General features: G+C 35.2%; 1 protein-coding gene and 1 non-coding gene across 4 annotated transcripts in view; both read left to right on the top strand.

The window, feature by feature from the left end:
- Window positions 1-20,881, top strand: part of Arhgap5 (Rho GTPase activating protein 5) — a 70,673-nt gene that overhangs the window by 4,751 nt on the left and 45,041 nt on the right. For all 3 annotated transcript variants that reach the window (XM_085697656.2, XM_085697654.2, XM_085697653.2), the window contains exon 2: window positions 8,686-12,571. In XM_085697656.2, the coding sequence (XP_085553782.2) occupies window positions 8,852-12,571 (3,720 nt within the window). In that variant the 5' untranslated portion in view covers window positions 8,686-8,851. The remainder of the gene's footprint in view (window positions 1-8,685; window positions 12,572-20,881) is intronic.
- Window positions 12,785-12,891, top strand: LOC125388110 (U6 spliceosomal RNA). Its single transcript, XR_007228123.2, has one exon. It is a non-coding gene; the product is annotated as a U6 spliceosomal RNA (small nuclear RNA).

Genomic DNA, 20,881 nt, shown 5'->3' with positions numbered 1-20,881 from the left:
GTGACACTTCTTTGGCTGTTGACCGTTTAAGGAAATGACTGATGATGTATGGGATTCGTCAGATATTTCCAGCAGTAGTACCCAGATGTTCTTAGAATTTTCTGAACTTTATGGTCTTGTTAGTCATCTTGCCCTTCCCTCGTTTCATTACCAAGTTCCGTGTCTTTGGAGACGACACCTGAAACTCAGGTGTTATCACCATCTGTTGCTGAAACTGATTAGCGTTTCATTGAGAAACATTGACTCATTTACTTCATATGTCTAGTGCCAGTCACAAGGTTCTCTGTCTAGCATCGTTCTTTTCAATTCTGCTGAGATTGTTCAGGTGCTGAAGCATTCAGTATATATCTATTTTATGGGCTTTGTAACCCATCAGATTCAGTCTTGTAGTCTACTTTTAGACTCTTCTGTTTCCTTTTACAAGGTCTACCTCCTGTTTGTCCTTTTTAAGGATATATTTTAAGCATATTTTCTATCAAACCATATTTCTCTACTTTCCTGTATAGTTGCTGTGCTCAGTTCACTCTACATTAGTCACACATTTGAAATGTCTTCTCTTTGAAAATCAAACCCCATCAGATCTTATTATTTAAATCTTTTATGTTCACAAAAATTGTTCATCTCAGGGTTAGAGAAGTGGCTTAGTAGCTAAGAGTTCTGGCTATTCTTGCAGAGGACCTGGGTTTGATTCCCAGCACACACATAACTGCTTACAGTTGGCCCGGCACCCTCTTTTGGCTTCTACATGCACTGGGTACACATATGGTGCATGTGTATACATGCAGGCAAAATACTTAAACACATAAAATACAAATAAAAAATTCATCTAAGGTTTGTAAACGTTGGCCTTTGGGTCAAATCTGGCCTATTTATTTCTCTGTAATGCCTTTTTACATTGTGAAATAGCTGTCAAAATAATAATAATAATAATAATAATAGAGTATATTAAAATTATGTACAATTCTGCATCTGTGTCTTAATGCAGTTTTATTATAATATATCAAGATCATTTTATTCTCAAATCAAGTAGTAGGACAGACACTAGACAATATGCAAAACCTATTTAGTGCCCAACCAGTTATGGAAAAACATTTCCCAAACCTTGGCTTATTATAGCTTATAATTTATCTTTCATTTATTTGAATCCATACTGCATTTTTCAACTCCATGATATATATCAGATTGCTTTTATCTTCTTAACTATAATACTATAAAGATGGAGGGTGGTTGTTGCTGGTGGTATGGAATTTTTTTTTTTTATTTATTTTTAAGACAAAGTTTTATATATCCCAGGCTGGTCTCCAAGTTACCAATTAGCCATGGATGACCTTGAATTTCTGATCTGAGTTTGATCCTTAGGACCCATGTGAAAGGAGAGAACTGACTCCTCAGATCTATACACAACATCAATAACATATATGCTCACACACATACACAATGAATGCAAGTTTAAAACATTGAGGAGTCTTTCTTACAATCATTCACATAATTAAAATGATGGGTCCTCTTCTGTGAGGCATTACAAATACAGAGAGTAAAACGATTCCCTTCTCTCACTTTTAGTGTTTCAAAGAGGGGTGAGCATATTCATAGTACTGGCTTTAGTCGGATTCCTTATAGTGCCTTTGGACCTTCACAGTCTCTGGCATAAGCTTAAGGAGATAGAGGCTAAACATAAGCAGTACAGATTGTTCTCTGAGATTGACTGAAATGTGATGGCCTTGCATGCTTTTATTTCCACTATAGAATAAGGAATTAGACTAGTATAAATTTGGGATGACTTCATTATAAAGGCAAAGGAAAACATGTTATCAGAGAAAGATGTAGATTAAGTAATAAGGTCTGCGGTTACTTTGGGATTAGTTTACCTGGTTTACAGTTGCTTTCATCAGTGAAACCTCCTTCATTACTTTTACATTACTAATTACAAGGATTACTTGTGTTGAATAGTGCTTAGGAAACCCATAGTATATGTTTGTGATTGGACTATAGGCCTTAGAAAGATGCTGGACGTTTTAGGTTAGAATACTATTAGATTTTAGAGGCTTATATATAGCAGTGTTAATTGTGCTAACAATTGTGACTTCAGGATTTTAAGATGGTTTTAGAGTTATGTATACTGAACCTGGAGATTGGGTAGAAACAGGAAGTTCCATGATTTGCTGGTTAATCACTACATAATTTTTGAAAGGTTCTCTTCACTCACTTATGTATAGTCTTATCTAAAGACCAGTTCATTGAGTTGACTTCTCCCAGCACATTACATCTAAAGTTGTGCTTTTGTGGTGAAATTTTTGCTTCAAAGGTAAAATATAATAGTACATGAGTGTTTTTTTTTAAATTAGGGTACTATATTGTTGAATTACTTAGGTATCTTACTTATGCTGAAATGTTGCCTATTTTTGCAACATTGATAAATTTGTCAATAAGAACCAGCAACTTTAACAGAAGTAAATGTATCAAGTTTACACTAATTTTTTAGTATGAACTTTTTTTTCTTAAATTATTCTGGACAAGTTTGCCTTAGCTTATGGAACACAGGATGATCTTTGTGTTAGGTCTATCTTTGTGACTGTTTAGTTACATTGGGATATTTAAGATTGAATTATTAGTAATTATAAAGTTATTTCTGTATAATCAGGTCCTAGAAATGTAATTATAATAAATACAGTGACTTTTAAAAAGACTTATTTAAAATTAGTTACATTCAGGATTATATTTTTTATTTTTAGATTTTTAAATTTAGCTTTCATTTTATGTGTGTGAGTACTTTACCTGCGTGCACAAATGTGCTTCTTGTGCCTACAGTGCCTGTGGAGGAAGGAGAGGATGTTGGAACTCCTGCAACTGGAGTGCTGGGTGCTTGTGAACTGCCATGTGGATACTGGCAGTGGACCTAGGTCCTCTACAAGACCAGCAAGTATTCTTAACTGCTGAGCCATCTCTCTAGCCCCTGTCTCTCTCATTTTAAAATTAGCTTTAAGTATTATAAAACTATATGCTTATTCTGGCCAAGTACATTATTATGCTTCATAATTTGTTTCAGATACCTTCATTTTTGGAAAAGTTTTTATCTAACTATTAAGCTCTATGAATCTGTTGTGTGGAGTACTTTTAGACTTGTGGACTATACTAGTGCAGTGCGCGTAGATTTGTGCCTTTTAGGCTCTTTAGTTAAATCTGGAGTGAAGTGGGAGAAGGGTAGAGTTAATGACATACAATAATTATGTTATAGTAGTTTTGGAAATACGAGTGGAAGTGCAAAGGCAAGCGTGTGCTAAGCATGTTGTGTGCTTCAGTGTGACTGAAGCAGAATGAGAATTTGGGAAAGTGTTATTAGAGTAGCTCAGAGATAGGAGAACACTGTAGAAGTCAGAGAATGAGTAGTAGAACATTAAGGACTTGGCTCTTCCTTTTAGAAGTACTGGAAAGTTCTGAATAGAGGACTCTGGGTTGTATTTTAACAAGAACCTGGCTGCTCTGATATTAACAGACCAGAGAAAGGAAGCAGAAATTATGCAAGGAAATGAAAGAAAGTAGAATCATTTACCAAACATGGTGATGAATAGAATCTGGGTTATTTTAGTAAAGGTATCAGAAACTGCTAAGTTATATGTGTATTTTAAAGATAGGACCAGTCAGATAAAACAATATAAATGCATAAACATTTTGAAAATTATGCTTTTATTATTAAATGCAACAATTTTATGAAAAAGGATAAAAGTTTATTTAAAGATTGTTTATAGATTTATGTGTCTTAATTGACAATAATTGTGTGTATGTGGAATACAGTGTGACATTTTAGTATATATATGATAAATGATTGAATCAGGGTATTTGGCATATCTCTACCACCTTAAGTTTTTTTTTTTTTTTTTTTGGTATTGAGAACAATCAGAATGTCTTGTATTGGTTTGCTGTTTGATACTGTTATAAAATGTGGACCAAAACCAACTTGAGGAAAAAAAGGATTTATTTGATTTAGACATTCCAATCACAGTTCATCATTGAGGAAATCAGAGCAATAATTCAGGAGGGAGCAGAGGCAAGAACCATGGAGGAAATCTTACAGGATTATTTTCCCTGGCTGGTGCAGTACCTTTCTGATATAGTTGATGCTCATTGGTTCCTTAGTTGCAGGTCTTTCTTAGGCATATCAGGTTAACAACCAAGATTGGCCATCACAAGTTTAATCCCTTGTCAACTTGACATACAAACACATCACTGTGAAACCCTTCTTTTCCTTGTTTTCTGTAGCTAGTTCTAATATTAATATCACAATATAAAACACAGTCCAGCTTTTAAAAGTCTTTAAGTCTTTAAATTTTCAACACTTTTTAAAGTCCAGATTTTCTTTAAAAGTTCAGAGTCTCTAACGGTGGGTTCCTGTAAAATCTAAAATAAATGATGTAGTTTATTTTAAGAGGAAAGAAGAACCTGAGCACAGCTATAATGAAATAAAACAAAACCAAAGACCAACAAAAAGCTCTATGTCTTCTCATAACATCTGGGATTCATTCACTCATGATCTTCTGGGCTGCAAAGGGCTTGGATAACGCCACAACTTGACTCCACCATTTGCAGCCCGTGCAGCTTGTCTCCTTGTCTCAGACCGTGTTCATTTGGCAGCTGACACCACCCTTAGTAGTCGTCCTATGGTCCTGGCATCTCCAATATACTAGAGTCTCCATTGCAGTGACTTCTCTTGGCTTTCTAGAGGGTCAAACCACAGCTGTTGTCCATGACTATTTCAGTCCTGGGTTTGCAACGGCTGCTGAGGCTGAACTTTCACCCATAGCCTCTCCTGCCTCTCTTTAGGGACTCTTTGACCTTTCCATATAGTGCCAAGCCTTAGCTGGTCTCTGTGATATCTTCATGCCTTCAAAACCAGTACCATATGGAAGACTTACACATTGCCAAGTTCCGCTTTCACCTTGAGATACAGCTCCTAACCCCACCCCCAACTGTGTGCCGACCCTGAAGAACTACTACCCAAATTTCACCTCAGTGGTGCTGGTCTCTTACTGATCATAGCTAATTTTTCAGTACTAGCTAACCAGCATTGATTGTCCCAGTAAAGCAAAGATTTTACTTAGATAGATTCTTAATTAAAATGTCACAGGAACAGCAGTAGAGTCTTTGAGAGACTCAGACTTCCTCTGAAACTTCACAAGTCAGGCCTTTGTATCTGCATTTCTATCCACATTCTCAGCTCTAAGCTCTAGCAACAGTTCATTAAGCTCTGAGCACTTTTTTTCTAGCCAAAAGCTTCCAAATGAGCTCTAGTCCTCCCCCAAAACAACATGGTCAGTTTCATTACAATACCCCATTTTCGTGTTACGATTCTGCTCCAACTTGCTTCTCTGTTACCATGTTAAAACACTGACCAAACAAGCTTGAGGAAGGATGTATAGATTACAGTTACTGAGGGAAGTCAGGGCAGGAACTGTGGAGGAAAGAAGGCATAATAGTGGTTTATTTCCCCTGGCTTGCTCAACTGCCTAATACAGCACATGCCACCTGCCCACAGTAGGTAAGGCTCTCCTGTGTCAATTAAAGTGATCCACAGTCCCGGTCTAATGGAGGTGTAACATGAGGGACTGGCTTGTTGGGGTTTCTGTCCCGCCCGGTACCCCACAGCCGGCAACTCCCAAGGAAAATCACACACAGGACTCCATAAGATTATAAACTGATTGGCCCATTAGCTCAGGTTTCTTGTTAACTCTTATAGCTTATATTAACTCATTATTCTCATCTACGTTAGCCATATGGCTTGGTACCTTTTTCAGCTGTCAGCTTATGTGTTGCTTCTTCAGTGGTCTGCGCAGGAATGGTGGAGGGAGCTTCCTCCTTCCTAGCCTTCTCCTGTTCTCAGTGCCCCACCTCTACTTCCTGTCTGGTTGACCCGCCTATACTTTCTGCCTGGCCAATCAGCGTTTTATTAAAATACATGATTGACAGAATACAGACAATTCTCCCGCCCCCTGGCTTGCTCAACTGCCTGATACAGCACATGCCACCTGCCCACTGTAGGTAAGGCTCTCCTGTGTCAATTAAAGTGACCCACAGGTACAGCCACAGTCCCGGTCTAATGGAGGCAGTTTCTCTATTGAGGTTCCTTTTTTCCGGAAATGTCAACAGCCAAAATTAGCCATCACTCCTCTCTACTAGCTATCTTAAAATACGTAATTTTTGTCAATTCTGATTATTCTGCTGTGGTGTAGAACATTAGAAGTTATTTCTACTATCCAACTGTACCTCAATACCCATAATAAACCATCGTCTCTTCATTTTTCTCTCCCCTCACACTTTACCCAGGCTCCAGTTAGTAGTCTTCTAGTCTCTAAAAATATTTTAGGTTAAATTGTGAGTTCTTAAAAACCCATTTTTCATTTTTCTAGATTTCTTATATAGCTTAATTTGTAAAAAGTCACTTCACAATATTACACTTTATTTAAAAGAGAATGCAATATAATTTTACCTTAGTAAAATTTTAGAAAACTTAGTTCTAGGAAATGGCTTCATATATATACATATATATGCATATATATATAAAATATATGTCAAATATATATGTATTATTAAGTTCTGTAAAGATAATTGACATTCTGTACATAACTTTCTTGATATAAAACCTACGTTTCTAAGATAACCTTGAAGATGAGAGCCTTCACTATATACTATTAAAAACAACACTGATTAAGTAATGTAAACACTCATCCAAACCGTGTAATTTCATTTCAGGCTATTACTATTTTTTTTGTTTTGTTTTCCTCATTTACTAATTTCATTTAGTAAAAAATAAGTTTATTAAATGTTATGAGACTGAGTAGCTGTGTATGAGTAAAGTTTCAGAAGAAATAAAGAGGCTATATTCGTGACTGACCCAGTAACATATTATTACTGGTCATTTTTGAAAAAAATTCGTATTAAATAATGCATACATAGTTGAAGAACAGTGTTCTGATCTTAGTTTATTAAAGATTTTTGTTCTTTGCCCTTAAAAAATATTAAAATTACTTTGACTAATTAATGAAGTATAAATTTGATCTGGCTATTAGAATTCATATGATAGTTCACTTTTATTTTCTAGACTTGGCTTTCTCAAATGATTTCTCAAACTAAGATTTCTGTATTAAATGTGCTAGTAGATGAAGAAGACTCTGATGAGAGTTGAGAAAAGGAGAACTATTTGCCTAACATCATTTTCGGTTCCTAGGTGATTTTTTTTTTTTCCAAACTGTAATTTAAAAAGTCACTTCATTGTGATTCATGTCTTAATCTCTGGAGTTGACTTCAAAGTAGTTGACCTGACAGCTCTCCTAGAAGGATGAACTAGATGTTCTTCACTGTGTCTGATTGATTGTTTACTGAGGATTGATGTGAAAACCATAAAAGTTACGGAAACTTTCTCATTTTTAATATAAATTTTCATATTTATGATTCAGAAATCGTCACTGTCAGATTATTTAGGATGTGCTGAAGGTTTAAAATTAAACTTAAATTGATTCAGCCTCAATATAAGAGTTTTATTTATCTTTTAGATAAAAAGCTTTTCACTGCCCAGTGTCCAATGGTGTGATTACATATATAAAACTCAGATATACACATTTTCATTTAATATTATCGTCCTTTAGTTTTTTTTACACCTTCAAAATATCTTTTACGGCATATAAATGTATATATGTGTGTGTGTATCTACATAATGTGTATGTATATATATGTCTACATGTCTGTGTATATATATGTGTGTGTGTACATATATGTTTTGGGGTTGCTATAGGAGAGCGGAAGTGAATGTGCTGTTTTGGGGCATCAAAACCAAGGGCCCATAAATATTAGGCAAGTTGTCTACCACTAAGCTACATCTCCCAGCCCCAAGTCTGAACTCTCAGTGAGCCATATTATCCAGAGTTACGTTGTATTTGGATAACCTTATATAAGAGATATTACTAAAAGTATGAACATTTTGCTAGAGAATAGGTTTTAGTTAAAAATTTTCTACAGTATTAACTTGTTTCCACCTTTTCTTCTGTTCTTTGCTCTGCTATGTTCTCTCAATTTTGGGAGGAGTGTGAAATCTAATAGGTTTCACAGGCATGTTGAAACTTATTGAAAACAAAACATAAAACCCTAAAATTTAAAAATCTTGGGGAAATAGGTTTTGAGAAGTTCTGTTACCTGAAGCTGGTTATTTTATATTTTAAAGTCCTGAGGCTGGAAAGGCAGCTGTTGAGTTGTGTAGAGCATGCTAGGGTTAGGGCCTTGATTCTATTCCTGATACAGTAAAAAGCAAAATTGAATACGAGTTGTAAGGCAGTTGAGAAAGCAGTACAGTGTAGTTACTACTAGCATGTTATGGAAGGAAGGAAAATGAAATTAGTGGAAAAGATTTGTTATTTCCTCAAATCTGTAGGATAGTATAATTAGAAGCAGAACTCATGAGAGAGTTCATTTTAAAGCTTATAAGCCATTAGATTTATATATTTACTATTTTGTTAGCTTTACCTTAAAATTTGAGGCCATTGTACATTTGTAAAAGTAAATTATAAATTGTTTGTGTGGTTTCTTTACATATATGCAATATCATTACAATTTTTGGTTTACATAATACTTTGCTGTGGACAGTTTTACTTTGTACTCACAAAACTTACATAAGATTTTCATTTTTTTTTCTCTTTCTAGGAAGATGATCCATATGATCTCGAAGACCTTTCTTTGGTGATGAAGGAACTACAAAGAACCAAATATAATTCTGAAATTCAGGATCTGTATTTTGAGATGGTTTTATTTTCAGAATGAAAACTATATATGGTTGCCTTTTTGAATGTAGAGACATGAGAAAAGAGTTATGATGGCAAAAAACAAAGAGCCTCGTCCCCCATCCTATACCGTCAGTGTAGTTGGACTCTCGGGGACTGAAAAAGACAAAGGTAACTGTGGAGTTGGAAAATCTTGTCTGTGCAATAGATTTGTACGCTCAAAAGCAGATGAATATTATCCAGAGCATACTTCTGTGCTTAGCACCATTGACTTTGGAGGCCGCGTAGTAAACAATGATCACTTTTTGTACTGGGGTGATATAACACAAAATGGTGAAGATGGAGTAGAATGCAAAATCCATGTCATTGAACAAACAGAGTTCATTGATGACCAGACTTTCTTGCCTCATCGAAGTACAAATTTACAACCATATATAAAACGTGCAGCTGCCTCTAAATTGCAGTCAGCAGAAAAACTAATGTACATTTGCACCGATCAGCTGGGTTTGGAGCAAGACTTTGAACAGAAACAAATGCCTGAAGGGAAGCTCAATGTAGATGGATTTTTATTGTGTATTGATGTAAGTCAAGGATGTAATAGAAAGTTTGACGATCAACTTAAATTTGTGAATAACCTTTTTGTCCAGCTTTCAAAATCCAAAAAGCCTGTGATAATAGCAGCAACTAAGTGTGATGAATGTGTGGATCATTATCTTAGAGAAGTTCAAGCGTTTGCTTCAAATAAAAAGAATCTCCTTGTAGTGGAAACATCAGCACGGTTTAATGTCAACATTGAGACATGTTTCACTGCGTTGGTACAAATGTTGGATAAAACTCGTGGCAAACCTAAAATTATTCCCTATCTGGATGCTTATAAAACACAGAGACAACTTGTTGTCACAGCAACAGATAAGTTTGAAAAACTTGTACAGACTGTGAGAGATTATCATGCAACTTGGAAAACTGTTAGTAATAAATTAAAAAATCATCCTGATTATGAAGAATATATCAACTTAGAGGGAACAAGAAAGGCCAGAAATACATTCTCAAAGCATATAGAACAACTCAAGCAGGAACATATAAGAAAAAGGAGAGAAGAATATATAAGCACCTTGCCAAGGGCTTTTAATACTCTCTTGCCTGATCTAGAAGAGATTGAGCATTTGAATTGGTTGGAAGCTTTGAAGTTAATGGAAAAGAGAGCTGATTTCCAGTTATGCTTCGTGGTGCTAGAAAAAACGCCTTGGGATGAAACTGACCATATAGACAAAATTAATGATAGGCGGATCCCATTCGACCTTCTGAAAACTTTAGAAGCAGAAAAGGTGTATCAGAACCATGTACAACATCTGATATCAGAGAAAAGAAGAATAGAAATGAAGGAAAAATTCAAGAAGACTTTAGAAAAAATTCAGTTCATTTCACCTGGGCAACCATGGGAGGAAGTTATGTGTTTTGTTATGGAAGATGAAGCATTCAAATACATCACTGAGGCTGATAGCAAAGAAGTATATGGTAGACATCAGCGAGAGATAGTTGAAAAAGCCAAAGAAGAGTTTCAGGAAATGCTTTTTGAGCATTCGGAACTTTTTTATGATTTAGATCTTAATGCAACACCAAGTTCAGATAAAATGAGTGAAATCCATACAGTTCTAAGTGAAGAACCTAGATATAAAGCTTTACAGAAACTCGCACCTGATAGGGAATCTCTTCTCCTTAAGCATATAGGATTTGTGTATCATCCCACTAAAGAAACCTGCCTCAGTGGCCAATATTGTACAGACATTAAAGTGGAGCACTTACTTGCCAGTAGTCTTTTACAGTTGGATCATGGCCGCCTACGCTTGTATCATGATAGTACCAATATAGACAAAGTTAATCTTTTCATTTTAGGGAAAGATGGTCTTGCCCAGGAACTAGCAAATGAGATAAGGACTCAATCCACTGATGATGAGTATGCCTTAGATGGAAAAATTTATGAACTTGATCTTCGGCCTGTTGATGCCAAATCGCCTTACATTTTGAGTCAGTTATGGACTACAGCCTTTAAACCACATGGGTGCTTCTGTGTATTTAATTCCATTGAGTCACTGAGTTTTATTGGGGAATTTATTGGAAAAATAAGAACTGAAGCGTCTCAGATCAGAAAAGATAAATACATGGCTAATCTTCCATTTACATTAATTCTTGCTAATCAGAGGGACTCCATTAGTAAAAATCTACCAATTCTCAGGCATCAAGGACAGCAGTTGGCCAACAAATTGCAGTGTCCTTTTGTAGATGTACCTACTGGTACGTATCCTCGTAAATTTAATGAATCACAAATAAAGCAAGCTCTAAGAGGAGTATTGGAGTCAGTTAAACACAATTTAGATGTGGTGAGCCCAGTTCCTATCAATAAGGATGTGTCCGAAGCTGACTTGAGGATTGTCATGTGTGCCATGTGTGGTGATCCATTTAGTGTGGATCTCATTCTTTCACCCTTCCTTGATTCTCATTCTTGCAGTGCTGCTCAAGCTGGACAAAATAATTCCTTAATGCTTGACAAAATTATTGGTGAAAAAAGGAGGCGGATACAGATCACAATATTGTCATACCACTCTTCAATTGGAGTAAGAAAAGATGAACTGGTTCATGGGTATATATTAGTTTATTCTGCAAAACGGAAAGCATCAATGGGAATGCTTCGCGCCTTTCTGTCAGAAGTTCAAGATACCATCCCTGTACAACTGGTGGCAGTTACTGACAGTCAAGCAGATTTTTTTGAAAATGAGGCTATCAAGGAGCTAATGACTGAAGGAGAACACATTGCAACGGAAATAACTGCTAAATTTACAGCATTGTATTCTTTATCTCAGTATCATCGGCAAACTGAGGTCTTTACGCTGTTTTTCAGTGATGTTCTAGAGAAAAAAAATATGATAGAAAATTCCTATTTGTCTGATAACACAAGGGAATCCACCCATCAAAGTGAAGATGTTTTTCTCCCATCTCCAAGAGACTGTTTTCCTTATAACAACTACCCTGATTCAGACGATGACACAGAAGCTCCGCCTCCTTATAGTCCAATTGGGGATGATGTACAATTGCTTCCAACACCCAGTGACCGTTCCAGATATAGGTTAGATTTGGAAGGAAATGAGTATCCTATTCATAGCACCCCAAACTGTCACGATCATGAACGTAACCATAAAGTGCCTCCACCTATTAAACCTAAACCTGTTGTACCTAAAACAAATGTGAAAAAACTGGATCCAAACCTTTTAAAAACAATAGAAGCCGGTATTGGTAAAAATCCAAGAAAACAGACTTCCCGGGTACCTGTGGCACATCCTGAAGATATGGATTCTTCAGATAACTATGCGGAACCCATTGATACAATTTTCAAACAGAAGGGCTATTCTGATGAGATTTATGTTGTCCCAGATGATAGTCAGAATCGAATTATTAAAATTCGAAACTCATTTGTAAATAACACTCAAGGAGATGAAGAAAATGGGTTTTCTGATAGAATCTCAAAAGGTCATGGGGAACGTAGGCCTTCAAAATACAAATATAAATCTAAAACTTTGTTTAGTAAAGCCAAGTCATACTATAGAAGAACACACTCAGATGCAAGTGATGATGAGGCTTTCACAACTTCTAAAACTAAAAGAAAAGGAAGACATCGTGGAAGTGAAGAAGATCCACTGCTTTCGCCTGTTGAAACTTGGAAAGGTGGTATTGATAATCCTGCGATCACATCTGACCAGGAGGTAGATGATAAGAAGATGAAGAAGAAACCCCACAAAGTAAAGGAAGATAAAAAGGTAAGTTTAGTTTATCTTCATAATTAAAGTGCTCACTTTTGCCTTAAAATGAAAAAAGTATGCATTTAAGATGATGAGTTTGACATTAGTAAGACCTTAAGACCAGTAAGTAAATCTAGTATCTTTTGAATGTTTAAAAATTTAAAATATTTTGTTAGGGCAGATTTGTAAACATGCATTTTATTTCTTTTTTGGAATAGAAGTTTGAGTTTAGTGCTCGCTTTGGTAATACATATGCTAAAAGTGAAATGATACAGAGAAGATTAGTATGGCTGATGTGCAGGGATGACACGCAAATTTGTGTAGTGGTCTATATTTTTTTTAAAAAAAAAGTTTGAGTATATTTTTCAGCATGAAAATTGTGAGTAGATGTTTATTTTGTATTTTACATTTTCATTAACTTAATTTATTTAATGCTATAAACATTAGGCCCTTTATGTGTATCAGATTTGTATTAAAGTTACAGTTAATGCTTTCTACTTATTTTTCACAGTATTTCAGGAAGTTCTATTACTATGTGACTTGATTTCATATAAGCCTTCATTCAAGGATTTTATGGTTATTAAGATAGTATTCGCTATATTTTTATTCTAATCTGTTGAGCATTTCATCAATTAAATTCATGGTCTTAATAAACTGTTAATATAAAGTTCCTATATCTGATTGCGGTTTATAAGACCCAATTAAAGATAAAGATATTCTTAGTAATTATAATACTCTAGTTTTTTGGCATATAGTAAACTGACCATCATAACTTTGATAGATATTTTAAAAGCTTAAACTATAAGCTTTCTTTAAACTTTTTCTTCTTTGGTAGACTAAACATTTAAATTGTCTTTTCATTTAGCCTAGACATGTAACATATACTCTTATGACCTCATGACACATGATTCTGACTGTATATATCTCTGGCATCTTGCGCATACAACCTTTTATTGTTAGTAGCCTTGCCTATAGTCTGAGGTGGGTTTTGTTGTTTAGGTTTTGTTTTTGAAATAGGGACTTATGTCCCTTAGGTTAGTTTTCAAGTGTGTACTCAAGGTTGGCTTTGAACTTGTGGTGTTCCTGCCTTGGCTCCCGAAATTATAGGCCTATACCCCCACACTCAGTCATGTCTTAATACCTTTTATCATTACCAAATCCTATTTTCTGCTAATTTACATAAATTGAGCATCTTTAATATGAAAAATCAAAATCGAAAATGCTTCAAAATCCGAAACCTTTGGGTCTCGACATAAAGCTGCCCATGGAAAAAATTTATATCTGACCATATCTAATAGGTTACAATGAAAACTAGAAATACTTACAAAATGAACTTTACACTGTTTATAAGTTATATGTGAAACATAAATGAATTTGATGTTTAGCTTTGAATTTCATCCTCAAGATAACTCATTTTATATATGCAGACATCACAAAATGAGACAAAAATTGAGATGAAACACTCTTGGTTCCAAGCAGTTTAAATAAGGAATACTCAACTTTGTTATTCAAATTTTCATAAATGTTAAGCATCTATAGCAGTGGTTCTCAGCCTTCCTAATGCTGCAACCCTTTAATACAGTTCCTCATGTTGTGGTGACCCCAACTATAAAATTATTTTGTTGCTGTTTCACAACTGTAATTTTGCTACTGTTATGAATCATGTAAATACCTGATATGCAGGATAACTCAGCCCACAGGCTGAGAACCATTGATTTGTAGTCTTTCCACTTCAGTATTGTCTTTATGTGTATTTATTTATGCTCTGGTTCACAAATGCTAATTGTTTTTGCTATCTTTTGAGAGGGACACAGACTGTGTGTGTGTGTATACGTGTATACATGCATACATGCATGCCTGTGGAAGCCAGAGGTTGATATTTGCTGTCTTCCTGGCTTGTTCTCTGTCTTTTGAAATAGGGTCTTTCACCGAACCTGGAGCTCACCAGTTGCCTACGCTGTCTAGCCAGTGAGCTTCAGGAATTTGCCTGTTTGCCTTGCTAGCACTGGGATAATAGGTGTTAACAATTGAGGCCAGTTTTTATGTGGTAGTTGATCAGAATTCAAGCTTATGTGCTTATGCAATAGGCACTTTACCAACTGCTCCAGCTCTCCATCCTCAAGTATAATTTCAGCTTAAATAGTAGTTGAAGGAATAGTTAAAAAAAAAAAGTTCCTGTATGCTCTTCATCAGATTTCCTGGGTGTGTTACATTTATCTCGTCTTGCTTGAGCATGAAGTGTGGGTGTGTTTGCTTGTTTTAAGCATTTGGAGGTTAAGCTGAGGATCCTAATGAGATGATCATATGGTTTTTGTTTTTCAGTTTGTTTATATGGTGGATTACGTTGACTGATTTTTATATGTTGAACCTTATCCCTGCATCTCTGGGATGAAACCGACTTGATCATGGTGGATAATGGTTCTGATGTGTGTGTGTTTTTCTTTTAAAGATTTATTTATTATGTGCACAGTGTTCAGCATCCATGTATGCCTGCAGGCCAGAAGAGAGCACCAGACCTCATTACAGATGGTTGTGAGCCACCATGTGGTTGCTGGGAATTGAACTCAGGACCTCTGGAAGAGCAGTCAGTGCTCTTAACCTCTGAGCCATCTCTCCAGCCCCCCTGATGTGTTCTTGAATTCGATTTGCCAATATTTTATTTAGTATTTTTGCATCAATGTTCATGAGTGAGATTGGTTTGTAATTTGAAAAGTAATGTCTTTCTGTTGCTTGGGTATCACGGTAATTGTAGCCTCATAAAAAGTTTGGCAATGTTCCTTCTGTTTCTATTGTGTGGAGTAATTTGAGGAGTAGTAATATTAATTCTTCTTTGAAAATCTTGTAGAATTCTGAGCTGAAATCATCTGGTCCTGTACTGTTTTTGATTGGGAGACTTTTGATGACTGTTTTTATTTCTTCAGCACTTATAGGTCTGTTTAATTTGCTTATCTGGTCTTGATTTAATTTTGGCAAGTGATATTTATCCAGAAAGTTGTCCATTTCCTTTAAGTTTTCCAATTTTGTGGAGTACAGGTTTTCAAAATATGACCTGATGATTCTCTGTATTTCCTCTGTGTCTGTTGTTATGTCCCTCTTTTAATTTCTGATTTTGCTAGTTTGGATATTCTCTCTCTGCTTTTTGGTTAGTTTAGATAAAGGTTTGTCTATTTTGTTGATTTTTTTTTTTTTCTGGAAGAACCAACTCTTTGTCTCATTGATTCTTTGTATTTTCTTTGTTTCTGTTTTGTTGATTTCAGCTTTCAGTTTGATCATTTCCTGCTGTCTAGTTCTCTTGGGTGAGTTTGCTTCTTTTTGTTCTAAAGTTTTCAAATGTTCTGTTAATTCACTAGTGTGGGATTTTTCCAGCTTCTTTATGTTGGCATTTAGTGCTATGAACTTTCCTCTTAACACTGCTTTCATTGTGTCCCGTAAATTTAGATATGTTGTGTGGTCATTTTTATTCAATTTTAGGAAGTCTTTAATTTTTCCCTTTATTTCTGTCTTGACCCATTGATGATTCAGGTGAGCATTTGCTTAATTTCCATGTGTTTGTGGGCTTCTGGAATTAGTATTGCTGTTGTCTTCTGGTTTTAAACCATGGTGATCTGATAAGGTACATGGTGGTGTTCCAAATTTTTTGTATTTGTTGAGGTTTGTTTTGTTACCTACTATGTGGTCAGTTTTTGAGAAGGTTCCATTAGGTGCTGCGAGAAGGTATTTCCTTTTATTTTTGGATGGAATATTCTATAGATGTCTGCTAAATCCATTTGAGTCATAACATTTCTTAGTTCCTTTCTCTCTTCATTTTTTGTCTGACTGACCTGTCCAGTGGTGAGAGTGGAGTGTTAAAGTCTCCGAATATTACTATGTGGGGTTTAATGTATGATTTACGCTTTAGAAGTGTTTCTTTGACATATGAGCTTGCCCTTGTATTTGGGGCATAGATGTTCAGTATTGAGATTTCCTCCTGATGGACTTTTCCTGTGACTAATATGAAATGTCCTTCTTTGTCTCTTTTGATTCATTTTAGCTTGAAGTCTATTTGGTTAGATATTAGGATAGCTACACCCACTTGTTTCTTAGGTCCATTTGATTGGAATATTTTTTCCCAATCCTTTACTCTGAGATGATGTCTGTCTGTCTTCGAAGAGGTTGAGGTGTGTTTCTTGTATGCAGAAGAAGGATAGATTCTGTTTTTGTATCCAATCTGTTAGCCTGTGCCTTTTTAATAAGTGAGTTGAGTCCATTTATATTAAGGGATATTAATGACCAGTGATTGCTATCTCCTGTGAATTTAGATTTCATTGTTTGAACATCAGTCATTTTTACATTTGTCCTAGTGTTGAATTTGCTTTAAGTTACGTTTTTACTCTCCTATTTGCTTAAAGTCACATTCTCAGCCATCTTCCAGACTTTTTTTCAGAGATGTGTTAGACTTTGATGTAACATTGTTTTAATTATTAGGTCCTTAGTTTGTATATTTGAACTTTTAAAAACAGTGAAGAAATTGTTTTATTGAAGGTTTTAGGTTTGTAAGGCTTTTAGTCATATACGTTGTTCTAGACTGTAGTTTTCACACTTCAGACAAGAATAGGTACTGTTTGGTATTCTATAGACCCACACTTTTCTGGTTTTGAATTCAGGCTCAGCTGCTTACTCTTCAACCTCTGCATGTTCATCTAGGAAAACAGAGATATCATACTTAGCACTGATGTGAGGAACATTTATGTAAAGCAGTATCTAGGATACATTAAATTTGTTGGAGAGGAAAATAAAGAATTGTTATTTTGTCATACTGTAGTCCAACTAAACATTTTTTTTTTTTTGGTGTATAGAGTAGAAAAGGATGGTTAGAATGCTAGTCACCAACTTGAAGAAAAACAAATCAGTGGTTTTATTTTTTATATGTTTTAAGAACAAATTTTAAGTGGAGAAAAATTTTCAATTATGCAGAAACGTCAAACTGGCTAGATTAAGTGAAAGATGATATAGAAATTGTCTTAATAGGTACTGAAATATTAGTATTACATTTATAAGGGCTTTTACTGAACTGTAGAGCCAATTTGGTACTAACCAAGGCTTGTGTGTAATAGGATCGCAAAATTACCTTTACTGTTATAAGGTATATGTGAAACAAATGACTTTGATGTTTAGTCTTGAATCTCATTCTCAAGATAACTTATCTATGCAGATACTCCAAAATTTAGAAAAATAATGAGATATGAAACATTCTTGGTGCCAAGCATTTCAAATAAGGAATGCTCAAGGCATTGCAATGTGTCCTAATTTATGTTGCTGTTAGGGAAGAGATTTATGTAATCATTTAGTTATAAAGGGATCCAGGTTCAGAGACCACATGGGAAATCAGCACTAAAAGTTGATTCTTTGGAAAGACTAGAAAATAGATAGAGCTGGCTCGATTGGGGAAATACAGAAGCCATAAATAGCACTTTAGAATAAAAAGGATGGTATAGGTGAATATGACCAAAACAAGTTCAAAAATGCTTGGTGAACTAATAAAAATATATTTGAAAATTTTAAATATATAGAGAAGGATATATATATATATATATATATATATATATATATATATATATATATATATATATATATATAGTTAGAGGTGCATGAAAACAAGATACCAGGGAGTGCTATCAGTTTTGTGCATACTGCTTTGAAAATTTAAAGAAGACAAACATCTAAAGATATAGTTTTATAATTTGCCTAAATAAGAGAGGTTTGACTTAATTGTGAGGTAGCAGTTAAATTTTCTCACCAAAGAAATAACCTGTTCCAGATAATTTTATGGGACAGGTAGGTCATTCTGGTGTTGCACAAATTATTTCAGAGAATAGAAAGTAAAGGCATACATTCTTTGTTCTTGTAATTGTCCTTAATTTTGTAACCAGATAGTGAAGGTATAAGAAAGAAATGTTACATATCAGTTATATTCATGAGTATTTATACAAAATTCTTAAATAAAATAACAGGTTCACAGACCCTTCCCTATAAATTTGACTTTTGTTTTGAGACAGGGTCTTGTTAACAAAGGCTTGTCCTAAACTCTTGCTCCTCCAATGTCTACCTCCCAAGTGCTAGGATTAAAGGCATGCCTCGCCATGCAAGACTGACTTTCAGATGAGGGATTAGGGACCAGGCAGTGGAAAAAAGAAAAGAAAAGAAAAAAAAATGAACAGTTTGGGCTTATGCTGCATATGCAGAAGGTGGCTTAATATTAAAAATTCAATATATGTAGTTCCTCTGTAAACAAGTTAAGGAAGAAAAAGTATCGTGATAGTGGTACATGGAGAGGGAAAATGGTCAATAGAATTTCATCTTGGAAAGACTACTAATTTAGGAATGAATGAAAACTTGGTTGGCAAAGTACATTCTTTAGAATATAATAAGTCTTAAGTTTAGAAATAGATGTATTTACAGCCTCAAGAATCTTTATTAAATAAACTGCCTTTTAAAAAAAATGCTATTGAACCTGAAGATGTTCAGGTCAGATGGGGTTCCAGCACTGAAAGGGCAGTAAACACAGGGTCTCACCCCTAACCAAGAAGCTATTTGCAATTTATACCTACTGGCCCAGGGAAAAGTCAGGTTTTTTTAATAATGGAGTGTCATTACATGTATCAGCCACACCTGAAGCAGTCCTCATGCCCAAGGCTCCAAGATTTTTGTTTTATTGACTTTTTGTTTTGTTTGAGCTCTCTGCCCTCCAGAGCACACAGAGAATTGAGTTGGTGTGGAGGTGGGGAAGGATGTGGGAGGAGATAGGAGAGGGGAAACATGATCAGAATATGTTATATGAAAAAATTGATAAATTCTTTGTTATTGGAGTAAATGTCAGTCTAGAGGATAGAAGCCGGAGTTTCCAAATTCTTGTGCCTCTCTACAATGAATTTTACAGAGACATGTGGATAGTTAAGGAAAGCATATGATTTATTCAAGGAAGATACAAAAGAGGTGGGAAGTGTGCCATATTCCACCTGCAAACTGGCTGGCACCCAGAGGACAAAAGGGGGAATGGGCCAAGGTGACCTATTATGGGTCATTAACATAGTACCTGTCCCTCCCACATTCCTACATCGTGGACTTTTCAGAGCGTGCTCCCATGTTTGAGTGAACATCAGGTAGACTAGGCTGCCAGTCTTTCTGCTGCTGTGCCATCTGCCTTTTATGCTAATTTCTGGAATCTCCCCCACATCATTTTCACTTGATGTGTAAATCTTCCTTTTTAGATATAAATGTAATAAACTATATAAAAAATTTTAAATATATACCCAATATAAGTTGAGGGGAAAATGCTTTCACCTTTTAGTGTGCATCAGTTAACTTCTTGACATCTTGACTAAGGTCTTGAAGGATGTATCCTCCATGTTTTTGTTTTGTTTTTTGTTGTTGTTGTTTTGCTTTTTTTGGTAGTGCTGTGTGTTGTTGGAGTCTGCTCGTTCATTTCCCATCCACCCAGACTCCCAAAATAATCACACAGAAATCTGTATTAATTGCAGTACTGTTTGGCCAATAGCTTAAGTGTATTTCTGGCTAACTCATATCTAAAATTAACCATTTCTGTTAATCTGTATATCCACATGGCTGTGGCTTACCAGGTAAAGTTCCTTGGGGCATCTGTCTCCATCAGGGCTACATGGCTTCTCTCTGACTCCCTTCTCTCTCTATCTCTATCTCTTCCAGCCTGGCTATATTCTGTTAAGCATTGGCCAAAAACGGCTTCTTTATTCATTAACCAATAAAAGCAACACATATATAGAAAAACTTCCCTCACCAGCTGGGGATTGAATTTACTGCAGGTATGCAGGTATTCATTTAACAAAACTTTTAAACTATTTAAAGGTTTTTTTTTTTTTAATTTCTAGCCTTTTTGGGGAAATACTTATTCCCTAAAATGAGCAGTTGATAAAGATGTCAGTTACTTAACTGTTATTGCTTTGGAGTTCTACTCTTAGGGATCCTGAGTCACCTTTATATAGAAAGTATGTTTAGGAAGATGAGAAAGTTTTTTTTCATCAACCATCCAACTAACAACATTTTTTGTGTGTTTGACATGAATTGAGTCAGAAGGATAGAAATACACTACAGAATTTGTGTCTGAGCTTTTATCTCAAGAGCACTGAGTAATTTCTGAAGGATAAACTAGAATGTCTATTATAGAGGAAACTATTGATATTATATTTATAATTCATACTCCTGACCTAATGATATGCTGCAGTGTGATCAGTCAGATTTAGTATAAATGAAAGTTCTTATTTTGTATCACAGTAAAAAAATATACATATTAGCAAAAGAACCTGGATTGTAATT

This window comes from Myodes glareolus, chromosome 11 (assembly GCF_982192425.1).
Source record: "Myodes glareolus chromosome 11, mMyoGla1.1, whole genome shotgun sequence".
NCBI lineage: Eukaryota > Metazoa > Chordata > Mammalia > Rodentia > Cricetidae > Myodes > Myodes glareolus.
Note: the sequence above shows the minus strand (reverse complement) of the source record. Positions and strands in the feature narration are given on the sequence as shown.